The sequence below is a fragment of the Fukomys damarensis genome, unplaced genomic scaffold (genome assembly GCF_012274545.1).
Source record: "Fukomys damarensis isolate Sample0158 unplaced genomic scaffold, DMR_v1.0_HiC HiC_scaffold_26, whole genome shotgun sequence".
Taxonomy (NCBI): Eukaryota; Metazoa; Chordata; class Mammalia; order Rodentia; family Bathyergidae; genus Fukomys; species Fukomys damarensis.
The window spans coordinates 29,717,785-29,734,774 of record NW_022900938.1 but is presented as its reverse complement, the minus strand read 5'-3'; the positions used below and the strand labels follow the sequence as shown (position 1 = coordinate 29,734,774).

The following is a 16,990-nucleotide window of genomic DNA, read 5'->3' as shown; positions in this document are numbered from 1 at the left end:
AAAATAATTCCAGTTTTAAATGTCTGTCTTATCCACCTTGTAATCAGTTTGAATATTACACAAAAATTTTAGCTCATTCATTATACAAATGCAGGTAGCAGCACACAGACAAAGTAGTATGAGCTGTGCACCCAGAAAGATTTCAGTTTGGAACCTATTCATCTAGTGTGGCCATAAGTTAATAACCCCTTTGAGCCTCATTTTTCTCAGATGGAAAAATGTGAAAAAAAAAAACCTTATATTATATACATACAAATACTTTCTATAACAGTTTTCTTAGGATAGGGTATTGCCTGGAACAAGCACTCCACTGAGCACCATTTTCCTCCTTACTGTAAAAACCTTCTATTTCTTTTCTCTCTCCCTTTCCCTCTTTTCCCTCCCTCTCCCCTCTCCCTCTCCGCTCCCGCCCCCCACTTTCTACAGGGTCTATCTGCATATTCCAAGATGGCCTTGAACACACTACATAGCCTAAACTGGCCTCCAATTCATCACAATCCTACTTTTTCCTCTCCAGTGCTGGGACTACAGACAGGTGCCACATCTGGCAATATTACTCATTTTTAAGGACGAGAGACATGGACAATTTCAGAAACTGTATTACTTCTTTCTTCCATTTAAACACTCTTCTATACCTTGTAGAGTAGTACACGTGTTTCAAACCTAACAATAAAACAATTTCATCTAATGTGTTTTAATTATAGCTGACAACAAAAAATATCACCTTTAGTAATTTGAAGTAAAAATGACCTAAGTTAATTGTCTTATTAATTGGGTGTCCTTGCTAGACTTTCAGAAGAATTTGCTTTCAGTAACAACACGGGTGATTACATCTACATAAAAATAATTATGTTGGTTTTGATTTTTCTGTATAGCAAAAGGTACCCTTATTCCAATGTTAGAGCCCAAGAAGGAAAACAATCTCTCTTTTCCATGTGTGAATGCAAGGCACTAAAATGGGGCATCTGGAAATATGCGCCACGTGCCTAGTACCTAGCACTGAAGTGATTTCCATACTGTTCCCCCCATGAAGAACTGTTTCACCAGTGTAACTAGTCCTTGTCTTCAAAATCCTAGTGGCCTCCCTTTTTGGTTTCGCTAATAGTATGCAGAGAGTGAACTGTCTAATACAATTATTTGGTAATGACACAATATTGGTTATTGTTTGCAAAATTCCTGTACTAAATATATGACTTTGAAATGCGATTTATTTTTAGTCCTCCAAAATAAAATGCAGCAATTATCAAGGTCATGTGTCACCTATTTGAGTGACTTCCTTCTTCAATGAGCAGTAACTATCAAATTTTGTGATATAAAAATTAAGAACATGGGCTAGAGATTTAGTTCAGTGGTGCTGCTGCCTGCTTCACAAGTACAAGTATACTGAGTTCAATGCCCAGTACACACACAAAAAAAGAAGAAGAACACACATGATTAGGAAACAGGGAAGAGGCAGATTTCCGCTTCTGCTCCTAACTTACTATTTAATATTTATACAAACAGCACTACTTTGAACACTATTATAAGCACTGATAAATTTAACAAATGGTTTCTGGCAGCAGGAAATGAGCTTAAATGTTTTTCTTTCATTTATTTCTCATTTTCCACTGAATGTAAGTATTTCCAAGTTCACACAATAGAAACAATTTCCAAGAAAAAGGAAATGAATGTAGAAATGTGTTTGAAATGACACCCCCTAAAGCAAACACTAATTAATTTATTTTGGGACTTCAAATTTCTGTTTTTCACATTTTCACTGGGTTACACTTACTTAATCATTGTCTAACTCTGAATTTCTCAACATTTCACAACTATCTCCACTGATTCTCAGGCCAGAAAACCTAGAATAATCCCTAAACTTATCAGCGACTCTGTCCTCATCCATATCTGACAGTGTTACTCATCCAGTTTCCTTGAATGACTAGGCTATTTTACAAAGATGGAGAAAATTGTCCTTTCCCTACTCAAAACCAATACTAACATCCACTACCTGATGAAAGGAAGGTTTAGAAAAATCCATATGGCAGATGAAAGTGAAAACAGAAAACTACCTGAAGGATAACAGAAATTACTTATCTTCAATATCACTTAAAAGTTAACAAAGGTCATCACAGAGCATATGCAAATCAAAATTAATACTATGTAAACGTACGTGATTTTAGCACTAATTTGATGTTAAAATTATTTAATGTGGCTATTATTTAAAAAGAAAGAAGTAGCTTTTAAATAATTGCTCAAGAGGAATGCTATTGTCATTACAGCACATGCAGTGAAAAACAATTAAAAAGAAAAGCATGGGAAATATTCAGTGTATCGCAAAGTGGTATTGAACATGGAAAAAAACAAATCAGAGGCATCCACAGATGTTGCACACACACACAATATGACATTAGAACTATCCCACTATATTATACCCATTTTCTAGGGATTTGAAATATTGACATATATTAAGACTATGAACATCCATAAGCCACTTCCTTTACATTCCCTTAAAGACATATAGCTGCATTCCTTGAATTTTCTACTGGGCATTAGTGTTCTTTAATTAAAATTTAATCCTAAATATGTATTTTAAGGCTATCTCAGCAGTTTGTTAGGTGCTATGGGGATTTCATACAAAGTATCAGATTAATTTCACTGATCTAAAAGTGCTTAATTCAGGTGAAGATTCTGCAGTATAGAATTGCATGGTTTCTAGTAATCAAGTAACAAAATAAACGAAGTGGTAGGATTTGAACAGGAATGGTTATATATGTAGATGAAAACTGTTTTCTGTGCAAAAACAGCATGATCATAGAGCAAATGATAGCACTAAGTGAGCTTGAGAAAACTAAGAAACTGCATTGATTTGGGGCTGAGAACTTGAAAATAGTGGTGAATAACATTACATAATTAGTCTGCTTGGTCCCTGAATATTACGGAGACAAGTTTCATCCAGTGTAGCACCTTGATAAAGTAAAATAGGCTTGCACTAGGGAGGTAAGAAGAAAAAAGAAAGTCACAAACAGATGCACAGAAGATACAATTTTAAGATCCCAAATTTAAATCAGAGAGCCTCTAGAATTAAACATCAATGGACCCATGACAGTTTAGAACCCAGTTTGGAATAATATTTCCTGAGTTCACTTCCTAGGGCTACCACTTACAGCTTGTAAAATTAATATCTTTGTGGCTCAAGCATCTGTAAAATGGGACTAAAAATAGTGGCACCTATAAATGAGTCAATATACAAGATTAAATGAGTTAATATGTTTTAATAACAGTCACTGGAACGTGATAGTTTATGACAGTGTTGGCTACTGCTATTTATACAACTCACCATTCTTTTCATTTGGGCCAAGTGAGTGCAAGTTCCTGACACGGTCAGCTACCATATCTTCATAGCTTGTATCATACACAACATCGTGTGCCCCTCTGGAAGACGTGATACTGTATGTTATATACTATTCAAACACACAATAAGAAAAGAAGTAATAATTTCCAAAGACAGATGGACAGAAATAATCATCTTTTTCTGCCAAATACTGGAAATGTAATAGCAAAGAAAAAATTAAAACTGAGAGGAAATGCCATTATTAAACATTAGGTTTCATATATTGGTCCTATTCCAAAAACCAAAAAAAAAAAAAGTAAGAAGCTCAGCAAAGTAGATACTTCCAAACCAGTGTCTTTGTTATTATCAGTTATTTGTTGTTTGTTAAAGAAAAAGAACATTAAATGAAACATTTTAGACTTGCATTTGGCAAACTACATAAATCAGAATGTGGATTAACTTCACTTTCTTTCTTTCTTTTTCTGGTGACAGGAGAGTTTCATTTGGAGACACCTCCATGCAAATTATGGTAAACCTCTGATACAGACTGTTTATTTTGCTTGGTTTATTTCATCTTTTCTCATTGTATTGCATTTCAAACATGTAAAAGTGGTCCAGACTATAGCTTTCAATTTCTAGGATCAAATGAGAAATGCATTCTCTGCATAGGAAGGGTGACTATAAGAATAATACTGGTGATTTATCTTCATACTCTAATATGTGACATTGTTTTCATATATCTATTGGTGGAAACCCTTCAGGAGACTTTGGTTAAAATTGAAAATTAAATGTTTCACTTAGGTCAAATAGCCAAAATACCCACACAAACAACTTTTTGAGTTAGACAAGTTATGGGTGATGTGATCTGGGGATATCAGAACTATTAAATTTTATTTTCATTGAACACAACTGCATGCAAATAGGCCTTTTACTAACAAACATATAATGATAGTAAGAGAGGTGGAGTCTAAACAAAAGAGCCAACTACATTTATGTTTAAAATGTCAGATCTATACTTAAAAAGAATGGTATTAACTAAAAAATCTGCCAACACTCCTGGCACATAGACTACTTACGGTCCATCTGTGTTTTTAGCTTCTTGGTTTTTTTCCTTGGAGTTATGTGAGGCCTCTCCTCTGTCAGTGCCAAAGTCTGAGTCAGGATCCTTCGTCAGTGTATTTATTATATCAGTAGATACAAAAGGAATGTCTGGTAACTTCGGAGAAATATCTTCAGCCTCATTTTTAGGCACCTCACTCAGTTCTTCCTTCTCATCTATCTCTTCAAGGCTATAATCCGAGCTTACTCCGGCTACAAAGAAAGGCAGATATAATCCTAAATATTAATTTATCTTATTCATCCTATACAATCCCGGCAAGGAATTATTCATCGAACTCTTTCAAAATCTGGTTCAAAAGTAATAGGGGAACACTTTTCTAACACTGAACAATCATGATAACATTAGCCAGATTATCTCAGGCTCATACAACTGTAAAAACAATTTGCCATCATTCTAAGCTTTACTCAGGAAAGTTTAGTCAATCCCACAACCTCAAGTGAAATATTTCCTTTGGGAATGTATATTCAGTTACATGATTATATATTTATGCAATAACCCAGTAATGCAAATTAATTGATTTTAAAATGCAAATAAGAACATGAGATTTTTGCATTATCAACAAGTACATGTCTAGTTTGTTAAAGTAGTTGTCAGTCTGACAATACTTGAGAATTATTTGAGCCTCTTTTGAAAATACTGAGGTTAATACCCTACACCCCATAGCCATTAAATCAAAATCTCGGCAGGGTGGGCAGAGAATTTTTAAGGTTCCTCAGGTGATTCTAATGTAAATCCAGGTTTAAGTGTTACTGGTGTAAAAGCCTAAGACAATTTTAAAATACAAAAGAACAAATGTTAAAACTGGAATTAATTTTCATTACCAGTTTGATTCTGAGGCAACTTCGACAATTATTTCCTGAATATTATCAGAAAACATAAGCATTCCTAAGCAGATATCCATGCTCATGTTTCATTTTCATTCCTTTAATATAAACAGGAGCATGCTATACCCAGTATTGTTTCCCTAGTTCTTTCCCTTCATTTCACTTTTCTTAAATATCATCCCATACTAATAATATGTAATTCTTTTCAATAGTTGTGACAAGTACTTTATTGTACAAAATATCTTGTAATTATTTCTTGTACCTATTGTAAAGACAAGCTTTGAACTTTCAAATGAACACAAAAGTTCTAGATTTCTGCTTAAAAAAATTAAAAATTTGCATACTAGAATCTTAACGAAGCTCAATTTTAACTCTGTGTACAGAGATTGATTTATCAATAGGTCATCACAGTGATCAGTATATCTAGACAATTTAATAAAATTTTAACATACTTTTGAAAAGTTTAACATGTTTGAAACATTTAAAATACTGAAAATATATTTCACTAGTTTTATCTCTAGGTAAACAGGCAGAAGGGTCAGGGATTTAGCTCAGTGGTTCTGCTGCCTGCCTCTAGGTAAACAGGCAAAAAAGTGTGTCCTTTGTGCTTTGTAAGAAATAAATACGGAGCTGGGCATCATGGTGTGTGCCTGTACTCCCAGCTACTCCGGAGGCTAAGTCTGGAGGATCACCTGACCTTGGCTAAGACAAAGAAGGAAGGAAGGGTTATTTTAAAGGCATTTTATTGTTAAAATTACTTAGAAAAAATATTGAAGAATTTAAGTGAATTTTCAAGCATACAGACGTTGGCAAATGTCCTGTCGTGCCGTGTGAGATGCTCCTTGTGACGTCATTGTGAAGTGCTACAGGCCACGACATAACCTACTCTAACAGGAGGAGCAGAAGTGCTATTTCTACAACGTGAAACTGCACCAAGAAAAATGAAAGGCTATAACGCTTTAGATGTAAATGTGTTTTGTAAATGACTCCTCAGAATATATTAAGCTCTTCTGGACATTACATTAACTAAGGTAACATTTAGCAAATTATTAGTCATTACGCTTTCTCTTTTATTTGGTGCCAGGGATTGAACTCGGGACCTCGTGCTTACGAGACAGGCTACAGAATCAATGATCTAAATTCCCGGCCCACAGGATGCTTATTTTCTCATTTCTATCATTAGTACTTCAAAGACCAACAGTTTTTCTTTAAGAGCATGCCCTCACTGAGAAACTAGTTTCAGTTAAATAAGACAATGAGTCATGAATCATATCTTTAAAAAATCTTTTCAAATTAATTTTACAGATTGTATAACTTGATAGTTACAAGAATCACATAAGAGTTCTTACATATATATCCACTAATTTGAAAAGTATTCTTGTTATTAAAGGTTTTAGAAAAGGCAATGATTCTCTTAAGTTCTAATCATGAAAGACAGTTTTCATTCTGATGTGTGACTAGCAAAGACTTTTCTCAGACTTTGAGAGGAAAAGTCTACCGCCACATCCTGTACCACCCCAAGCATAACTGATCTCACCTGTATGTTTTGACCAAATTATAGGACAATGAAAAAGAAATTGTGGTACGGGCTGGGAACTGTAAGTAATTTTCACAAATGATATATAACAACTACTGTATTTTAGCTTTGTAAGCTCTAAAGGCAAAATATTTATTTTCCAAGAATAGTGTCCAAAACCTGAAAGTACTTTTAAGATCTAACTACTTCTGATGTATATTAAAAATTATTTAAAAACCAATCAGAAGTATATACTTTGAAATTTATTTTACACATATTGTGATTTATATAATGAATAATCTCATGTTGTTTTTCAACCACTCTAAAGATAACAAATACTAACAAAAACAAGAATTTTAAATAAAAAATTTTTTAAAATTTGAAAATCTAATACATGAGAAAGATATAACTATTTAAATTTTAAACTTTAATAATTTTACAAGTTTTTACTTGTGAAATTCCTAAAAGTTAAAATTTAACTAGGGATTTTTTGATACTTAATATATTTTTCCTGGGGATAATCAGAATGGCAAAATTGCCTGATAATTATTGTTCCTTTGCTAAAATATAATTTTATGATATCAATCCTATTCAAATATAGTATATTTTCTTGTTATTCATTCATTCAAAAAATGGTCCCTATATCAGCACATTGTAGTTGCCTCCAAAGTTGTTTTTCTGTCATCTTTGGAAAATGAGATATAATTTCCACTCAGTAAAATTCATCATTTTTGGAGCACAGTTCTTTGAATTTTGACAGACACACAGTATATAATTGTGTAACTACTGCCACAATCAGGACGTAGAAAAATTCCTGGCAATCAAGATGTAGAAAAACTCCTGGTGAATACCTAAATTTCTCCATGCTTCTTTGTAATCAACCTCTTCCTCAAACTCCAGCCTTTGGCAACCACTGTCTTATAGTTTTGCTTTTGTAAAAATGTCCAATGAATAAAAATATCCAGTATCTTGCCAGTTGAGTCTGACTTCATCATTTGACATAATACATTGGAGATTCTGCATATTATAGTTTGGCTCAGTTGCCTGTTTTTTTTTTTTCTTTTTTCTTGTTTTTTGTCTAGTTATTAGTATTATATTGTAGTCATGCAGAGTCTGGTTTGTTTACCCATTTCTTAGGGACATTTGGATGTTTCTCATTTTGGGTGATTACAAATACAAATGCTCACACAGGTCTTTGTGGGTACACAGATTTTTCACTTATCTTGTGAAAATACAGGCAGTGCAGCTAAGTCATACAGAAAATGAATATTTAAATTTCTCTTAAACTCTCTCAAGGGCTGTGGACATAACATAGTGGTGGAACACATGCTTGGCATGCATGACAGCCTGGGTTTAATCCCATTCACAAACCCATCCAAAAATGAAGGAACAAAAGAAAAACAACAACAACAAAAACCTGCCAAACTATTTTCCAAAACAGCCGCACAATTTTGCATTCCCAAAGCAGTGATAGTAGACACTGGTGCAAAGTGACATAGGCTTTTCTGAGTCAATGAAAAATTGGGTACAGTTATGATAAAATTTAAGTACTACATAGAGTTTTGGTATCATGTAACAAAATAATTCCACATCTTTAAAACAGAAAAAGCAACTGAGAACAATATTATAGACAACAGCCATACACAAATAAAGGAGTATTTCAATAAAGAATATATGTAAATATACTTAATACTATAATGTTAAATATATTTAAAATTGTATATTAAGTTCAAAAGGTTCCCTCAAAAATGTACAAAGTCAAATAGAAGAGGAAATCCTTTAGAACCACTGATTCATTAATCCTAGACTTTGTTATATTCTTTCATGTTGTTAAGAAAACAGTACATATGACCAAGATAGAATTTTAAGTGAAGAGAGAAACACTTCTTTGGGAAACATATTTTATAGAAAGGCTTAACAAGGAACCAGGTCTGTACTTGATGATGTCTTAATTTGCATAAACAAGGCCCCAGCCAGGAGAAGCCTGACCACCTACATGTCCAGGAGGCTACAGCAGCCTCAGGGGTTCCAGGACCCTCGGAGAGTGAGGTTTCATCTGGCAGTTTGGGCGAAGTGCAGTGTTCCTGATAGAAGAGCCCAGGGCCAAGGGAGCCTTCTGCCAAAGAAGTAGAATCTGTAGAAATACCACTCAGACAAAAATGTTAAGGCAAGCAAAGACCAAGAACCATTTCAGAAGAAATCAGATCTGTTAGCTTGTAATCATCCATGTATTAAACAGGAAGAGGTAAATAGGAATAAAGGGAGAGAAACAGATGTGCACATTAGAAGACTATGCACCTTTTTTAATCTTTCTCTGAGTTTCACTGCATATTTTAAGTGAACATTACTCAGGTTCTCTTAAAGAGTAAGATATCACTGATACTACTGAGAAAAAAAATCATTAGTCATTATATAATAGTAATATTTTAAATCACAAAAAAGTGAAGAATTCTTAGTTAAAACTTCAAACTCCTAAACATCATGTAAAATTTCAAAAATCAAAGCTTTGATGCTTCTGTGCCTTTCCAAATTTGCAAATAAATGATAAAAATGAGGCAGTTACATTAGTAATTTTCATATTTATCAAATTACCCCCATGCTAAAGCAGTAAATAGTAATATTCTAATACCATATTATTGGTCTGTCATATTCACTCATATCTAACACTAACTATAGGTAAGAGATTTTTATCATATGTATAAAACCTACTAAGAAACTATCATTGGAAACAGTATTATTCAATTTTTACTGGGATTTCATTTAATCAGGGAGAATCCACAAGAGTTAAATACTAGAAAGTATTTTCATGATAAAAAATTTTTAATAATTAGATGTTTCCAATTACTGATTGTTTTAATCAGTAGAGCATGATACCTAACTTGTTGAATTCATATTTGGAACAGTTGCCAAAAGAAATTGTGCTTATATTTTAATGTAAGTTTTCTTCTAAACACACCAAAGCACCTTCCTAACAATGATACGGCATTACTCAGGGGAAGGAGGTTAATAAACGTCAACCTGACACTGCATAAGAAAAAAACAGGAGGTCAAATAGGGAAAGCATTCAAGGTACAATTTCAGAAATGAAGTTCTCATTCTAATCTCAAATCCTTGAGGGAGAAAGATAAGGAAAATTCATTTCGTCATATAAACATTGGGAAATGACGTTAAAGAATCAATTTCCCTTTCATGTATAGAGCATGCTAACTAGATGCACTTCTCAATGGTCATGAAAGCTCTCTTCCAACAGTGACAGGGTGGAGCGAAGCTATCATACCTGGGCTGGGGAGCCCCTCGGGAGAGGTTGCTTCTGAAGCACTGTCTGGGGAAATGCCATCTCCAGCCTGCAGGGCTAAAAGAAGCAACACAACTTATACATAAGTCACAGTCACAGAGAAAACAACTCCTGCAGGTTAGCTCAGTTATTTTTATACAAGGTAGAAAGAAATGAATGCTGACCTGGCAAGAAGCCATTTTACTACCCAGCTGTGAAATGACTAAATTCTTATTCTCTCTAATTGCAGTTAATTGCAGAAACGTTCTGAATGAACTTCTAAATTATAATATGCTCGTTTTAGAATAATGAACCTGTACAATAAATTTTATTTTGTCACAGATTCTTAAAAAGTAGTCAAGTAAGAGTGTCATGAAGGACTATTTAAAAAGCCTAAGTATTATTATTTAATAAAAAGATGTTAAGTTATGACCTGTATCCTTTCTACTGTCCACATTAAACAATACAAATATAATATCATGGGAAGAGTAACACTACCTGTCACGTGGCCATTTTCGTCACTTTGGTGCAGGGATATTTTGGAGGGTGGGGAAGGTGCTTTTCGCTTTGTCCTCTTCAAAGTTGAATTCCCTTCGGATGTGCTGGTGAGCTGCAGTGAGCCCGTCCTCATTCTGATCACTTCACAGGGACTCTGCAGAGAACAAAACAACCACAATTTATATTTAGAAATTAATTGCAAACCCTAGGAAGACTCTAAACTTTACAACAAACACATCATATACCCAAATGGAGCATAATAATAATTAATTCAAAAAAACATTCTGTCATGTTCCAAAGCCATGTGGGGGGGGTGGATAGATAAGGAAAAATTAAATATGGGCATTTTCAAGCTATCTAGGCTAGGATAGGAGACTGACATGCAAATACCAAAATGTTGTCCAGAGGGCTAGTGATAAAAAGAGTTAAAAGTTAACTTTAAAAGAAAAATCTGGAGACGTCATTGGATGTAAAACAAAGAATGAAAAAGGGAAGGCTATTTGTACATTAGTAGCTGGCTTGATTAGTCTCTCTCTGAAGCCCAGTGTATAAGCACAAAACATTGAAAAAACTGTATGTCCACTGATGGAAGGTCCTTTGATGTCACCAATCACAAACAGTTAATGTTCCCACTCCCAGAAGGTGAATGCCAAGACCCAAAGCCACGTTTACCTCAGGAAGCTCATTGATATCCCCTGGCCAACTGCCATATTATCTTTACTCTTTACAACAAAACTGCTTTAAAGAGTTGTTCCCAGTTTGAATCTTCAATTTAGTTTTTCCCATTTGAGTCTCTATGGTTAAACTTTTCCCAACCTTTGATCTATTAAAACTTTTCCTATCGAAGTCACCAATAACCCTGACCACAAATATATCAGCAGTCACTTCTCAGAACTTACTTACATGATCTGTTAGCAGCATGAAAGTCAGTGGGCCACCCTTCTACAATCTTTATCTTGCTCCCAAAGGATACCACATCCCTTCCTGTCCAGTGATTCATACTCACTGGTCATTAAGTTTTCTTTGTTTATTACTTTTCATCTCTTACCAACATTGGTATTGTTCAGGGCTCCGTCCTGGGTCACATTCTTCTTAGTATCTATGCTCTCTCTCTTGGTGATCTAATCTATTCTCTTACTTTTAAGTATTGTTTATATGCTTATGAACCCCTGCCTCCATCTTGGACCTCTGTTCTGATCTCCACTTCATGTCTATAGGCTGTTTCATGTTAGCATCTCTAAAACTAAAATCGTTACAATCCTATTTCCCAAACCTCTACTATCTCAGCAAAGAGCAAGTCATCTTTCCAACTGCCTCATCTATCTCAAGGTCCACACTGAGTCCACCATGTTGGCTCTGCTCTTAACAGACATCTTTAGTTCAGCTCGACCACTACAACATAGTCATCAAAACCCTCTAATGGTTTCCCACTTGGCACAGAAAAAATCAGAGTTTTTACAGTTGATGACCTGACCCTGAAGGCTCTCAGAACTTGCCCAAGGCTGACTGGCTTTCTGGCTACTCCTCCTGTATATCAGGATAACTCTTGCCTCAGGATGGTTATGTTGCTATCCCCTGAGCCTGGGAATACTTTTTTTTTTTTTCTTCTGACAACTCAATGTCTCACTTCCTCTTCTTCTTCTTCAGGTTATTTCTCATATATCACCTTTCCCATGAGCTCCACACTGACTCGCAACAGTTCCTATCCCCTTTCCAGCTTGAATTTTATGATTGGTGTTTAATACCTTTCTATATACAGTTGGTTTACTTGCTTATTGTCTGCTTCTATTAGAAATGACTGAAATGGCAGCCCCCCCTTTGCCCTTATTTCTACAACAATCTCTGGCTCAAGAAGTTTCTCAATAAATATTCCTTGAGTAAATGGAAATGAGTTAGTCATTGCTTTCTTCTTCTTTGGTAAATAAGCTTGGACTAGGAATATATATAAAGTTTGGACCATTCTCATCTTACAAGGCAACATAAGCATATCTAAGGAAAGTTAACTACTTCATGAGAAATTTTTATTATGCCTTGCCACATACCAAGAAAAATGTGACAAATTTACTATTTCATAACTTTCTAATATTTCTAGCAGAGAAAAAAGGAAGCATTCTCCAAAAGAAAAGAAACTTTGATTTTGTTATCATGACTGCTGCCAACTGTGTGAAATACTAAAGAGAAGGCGGGCCACCTACAGTAGCAGGTGCTCGGCTAAAGAAACCTGTCATGAACCATTCATTCCTCTTACAAGGTAGTAGGGACAAGGTGATGGGACAAGTTGGCATTGGGATGATCTCTCCAGAAGTCAAACTGGCAAAGTCCTACCTTTTAGTTGTAAGTGAATAAGTCTACCCACTGCCACCACAGCACTCCAGAACTCTCCATAATCCAACAAGAGAGCAGCTAAAACTTGCTATCCATGTTTTTAACTTGGATATTAACTCAGAGTCACTGAAGTCCGTTCTGATTAAATATTGTGATTACTCCCATGGAGAGGATATGGGGGTGGATCCTCAATGGACCTTTGAAAAAATTTAAGAGAAGGGTCCCCTGCAACAAACAGCTAAGAAAGAAAAGTGAGGAATTAGCATATTTCAATATTTTCAGGAGAATATATAACCTTTTCACTGATATCTGTGTTCTGAAACTTTACCTATTATCTTATAAAAGTAATAAACTTAAGACACCATCAGAAGGCTTAAAAATTCCAGAAGAATGTCATTTCGTTTTTTAAAATGTTTGTCTGAAAACCAAAAGCAGTAGATGTTATTTCTTTTTGAAGCTACTTCTACAAAGCCTCATTAAAGCACTACTCCTGTTGGAGACCTAGTTTATGAGCAAGAATGCAGTCGGTAATCAATAAGCAACTCCTGAATGTATGTAGAAATGGCAATGTTTGATTTTCCTCTCCCAACAGTTCCATGTTTCTTATGTTTTGACTGATTGTTTTCACGAGGTGTATAATAAAAATATTTTCACCTTTAGGCCACATTTCTAGACACTATCACTTATAGGTCTTTTCTATTACTGGATAAAAGCAGTCATGACATGAATTTCTCAAGCAACAGTATATGCTAGGAGTTAGACTCTTACATCTGGGATATAATATAATAAAGCAGATAGCGCAGGAGGAGGGAGGAATTTTCATACAAAGGTTCAGAAATTCATATGAGCCTATCCATAACATGATCTAGAAGTCTAGAAGTCTTAAAATAAGTTAGCATTTTTGTACTGGATATTTCTATGGATAAGGAATTTTAAACTTGTCGAAACAGACAGATTTTGACAGTTTTACAAATGTTAGAAGTTTTTCACTAACATTTATGAAGACAGTTGAGGGAATGAATGTTGAAAGGGCAAAGCCATGGACATCTCAAGAAACATATGTTTTATAACTTTACTCTTTAAGATTTATCTCCTTATGCTGATATGACGATGTAAATATATGTACATTTCTGGAGCTGCAATTTTGATCAAAGATAACAGTACTAAAAAATAGGACAATACAGGAGAACATGACTGTTACTAAGAGATAACATCTGTCACAATTACACTCCATGCTGTGATTAGTGGTTAAAGCTTATTAAATTTAATGACAAAATATAAATGTAGCAAGAATGCAAGAGATGATCCAAAGGCAGGAGTTCTGAATTAATAAGAACTGTGAGTTTACATAATTGATGGCAGATTAATGACAGAAATTTCAGTTTTGTTTTGAGATTATTAGTGGTATTATTTGAGGAAATAGCTCTATATTTTTTGTTGCCCTATAAGACAGAGCAGCAAGAAGATTTTATATTGAGACTCTTAGAAACAAACCTCAATCAGCTAAAGTATTGCTGAAGAAAGTTAATGTAATAAAAGTCAAACTTGGGATTCTTTTGTGTTGTCTCAAATGTCAGTATACAAACGACAAAGGAAGCCCTTGGACTTAAGGGATTTTAATCTACAGAGTGAGTTTACGAGGAAAAAAAATCTTTTTAAGTCTGAGGTTTTGCAAAATTAGAAAACAGGTTTCTACTTACTAGCAGAAACTGCTTCGGTTAATCATTAGAGATACTCAATTATTTACTTTTGTTTAAACCACTGATAAGTCTGCCTGCCATTAGTGAATGCTGAGCCTCTGACAGGAACACACATCATCAAACTTTATGGGCTGTGAAAGGGAACAGCTACAAGGAAAACCAGAATATACTGGGCAAAAGAAAGTGGCAACAAGGTCAGGTGGAAAGCCATGCCATAGTTCAACCCTTAGAATTCACATCTAGATCAGAATCTACTGGTTCAAAATGAGACTAAATCTTACAAAGAAAATGGAACTAAATGGTGTTCAATAGATTTACTCTTAAATCATTTATTAATCACAGATGAATTATAAGATGTGGGCAATTGAAATCAGTATCTTCTAGATAAAAGAGTTAAGTGAAAACTAACAAAAAGAAAAAAATTAAACAGAGATACAAATAGAGTGCTTCAGTGATATTTGAAAAAGGTTTTTATTGAGAGCTTTTGGATATTTCTGTTTACAGTATGGTTTTCATATGTCGGGAAGGGTAAGGTTAGTGGAGAGAACTTAATCCCTTAAATTTATCTTAAAACTCATGTTTTTCTTCTTAAACAAGATTCATATTATCCTATTCTAACCCACAGTCTCAACAAATACTATGGAATAGTATTAAATAACTTATTATTGACATGAGGTTTACACAAATTTCTTATGAATTATGTCCCGGTAGCTGAACTTTCCATATAAATTAGCGTAAAGTTTAACTCTTTGAACTCTTGATGCAAAAAGTCTAAAACAGCTTTAGAACTTAGACAAGCAAGTCAATTTTCTTAAATGTCATTTAACAGTCACTTATTACACTATAATGAATGTAATATAGAAGTATAAAGTATTGCTGCGCATTGTGGCACATACTTGTAATCCCAGGTACTTTGGAGACTGAGACAGGAGGATTGCAAGTTTAAGAACAATCTGGGCAATTTAGCAAGATCTTATTTTTAAAATTTTTTGTGAAGGGACAGGGATATAGTTCAATGGCAGAATGCTTGCCAAGTATATTTGAGGCCCCGGATTCAATCCTCAGCACTGAAAATAAAAAAGTATGAGGTACTAAATTTACAAAATAGGCAAATTGTAAAGGTAAGTATAAAAGAATAAGATGTAAATAAACTGATAAAAAAGAGAAAAATCTGTAAATTCCAACAGATATAGGTCACCTCACAGTAGTTTTGGTGTCTATCCTTTTGTGCAAGTCTTTTACACCTCCACACACATGCATACATGCACACAGATTTTTCTCTATATTGGATGAAACTATAGGTGCCAGATTTTTTTCGTTATTATACCTTCTTAAAAATAAAATGCTAACTTTGGTTAGGCAGGGCAAGTTTATTTCTTGAATCTCCATTCTACACTTGTTTGTCCTTTGGATAGCACTTAGTCCCCACTCCCCCAAAATCTAGGGCCTAGATACCCTAGTTTATTATTCTCTCTTTATATGCCTCTTTCAAGATTCACTGAGAACACTGAAATTCTTAGCTTGTTTAGATCAACTTACATTAAAAGAAATCAGATCACATCAGAGTGCAGAGGTATAAGAAATAGGAGTGGCTTGTCAGGTACTAAATAACTGAAATTAGGGAAGAGAAATGAACAGTAGTAACAGAGCCAAGAGTTCTTAAATTCACACTCAGTAAACCGTTAATTATTCTACTATCAATCTGCTGAAATAAATACTATGACAGGAAGCAATGAGATGAGAAGTGAATTTACTTCTAGATGTTCTAGATACCACCACCACCACCACCACCACCATTAAACAGTGCCTTCTGGGATACTAACTAAAGTTAAGCCTTTATAGAGCGTTCTTAGTACTCAAGCTTGCCACTTGATCTCTTTATTGAAACTATATGGTTTAAAATTCATTATTGGTCAACAATAACTTCATATCTTCTAATTAACAAGTCCACTAACCTGAGCATGTCTTTATCAAACTAAGGCTCAACAATTTGTGTGTGTGTGTGTGTGTGTGTGTGTGTGTGTGTGTGTGTGTGTGATGCTCATGTACTGGAGTTGGCTTTTATGCTACAGTCATGAATTCAGGGAGAAAGATGTCAGTTGTTCAATGTTTTATGCTGTTGTTGTACTTGTAGCGTTTTCAACTGTTAAAAGCTCATCTCAAAAGGCATGAAAAGGATAAAAAAATATAGTACGAGCAGAAAAAGACTTTGGGAAATTTAGTTATATAAATTTATTCGACAGAGGATAAACCAAGACATAGAGAGAAGGTCAATGAAAAAGATGATTAAAAAAATGACAAGGACAAAACATAATAGGCTTAGTAGTAGAATTTAAGACTATATCTCAAACCAGGCCAAGGCTTATTCTACCAAACATATCTCCTTTCCAGCTTTTCCCCATGCAAAAAATATATATGGA

At 34.5% G+C, this 16,990-nt stretch overlaps 1 protein-coding gene across 5 annotated transcripts in view; it reads right to left on the bottom strand.

Annotated features, from left to right (window-relative positions):
- Cobll1 (cordon-bleu WH2 repeat protein like 1) overlaps window positions 1–16,990 on the bottom strand; it is a 71,354-nt gene that overhangs the window by 10,744 nt on the left and 43,620 nt on the right. For 2 of the 5 annotated variants that reach the window (XM_010606867.3, XM_010606871.3), the window contains exons 7-11: window positions 10,546–10,699; window positions 10,051–10,125; window positions 8,770–8,907; window positions 4,390–4,624; window positions 3,320–3,414 (exon numbers count right to left, since the gene is read on the bottom strand). In XM_010606867.3, coding sequence (XP_010605169.1) covers window positions 3,320–3,414; window positions 4,390–4,624; window positions 8,770–8,907; window positions 10,051–10,125; window positions 10,546–10,699 — 697 coding nt within the window. The remainder of the gene's footprint in view (window positions 1–3,319; window positions 3,415–4,389; window positions 4,625–8,769; window positions 8,908–10,050; window positions 10,126–10,545; window positions 10,700–16,990) is intronic. The other 3 variants (XM_010606869.3, XM_010606868.3, XM_010606870.3) reach the window with 3 other exon arrangements.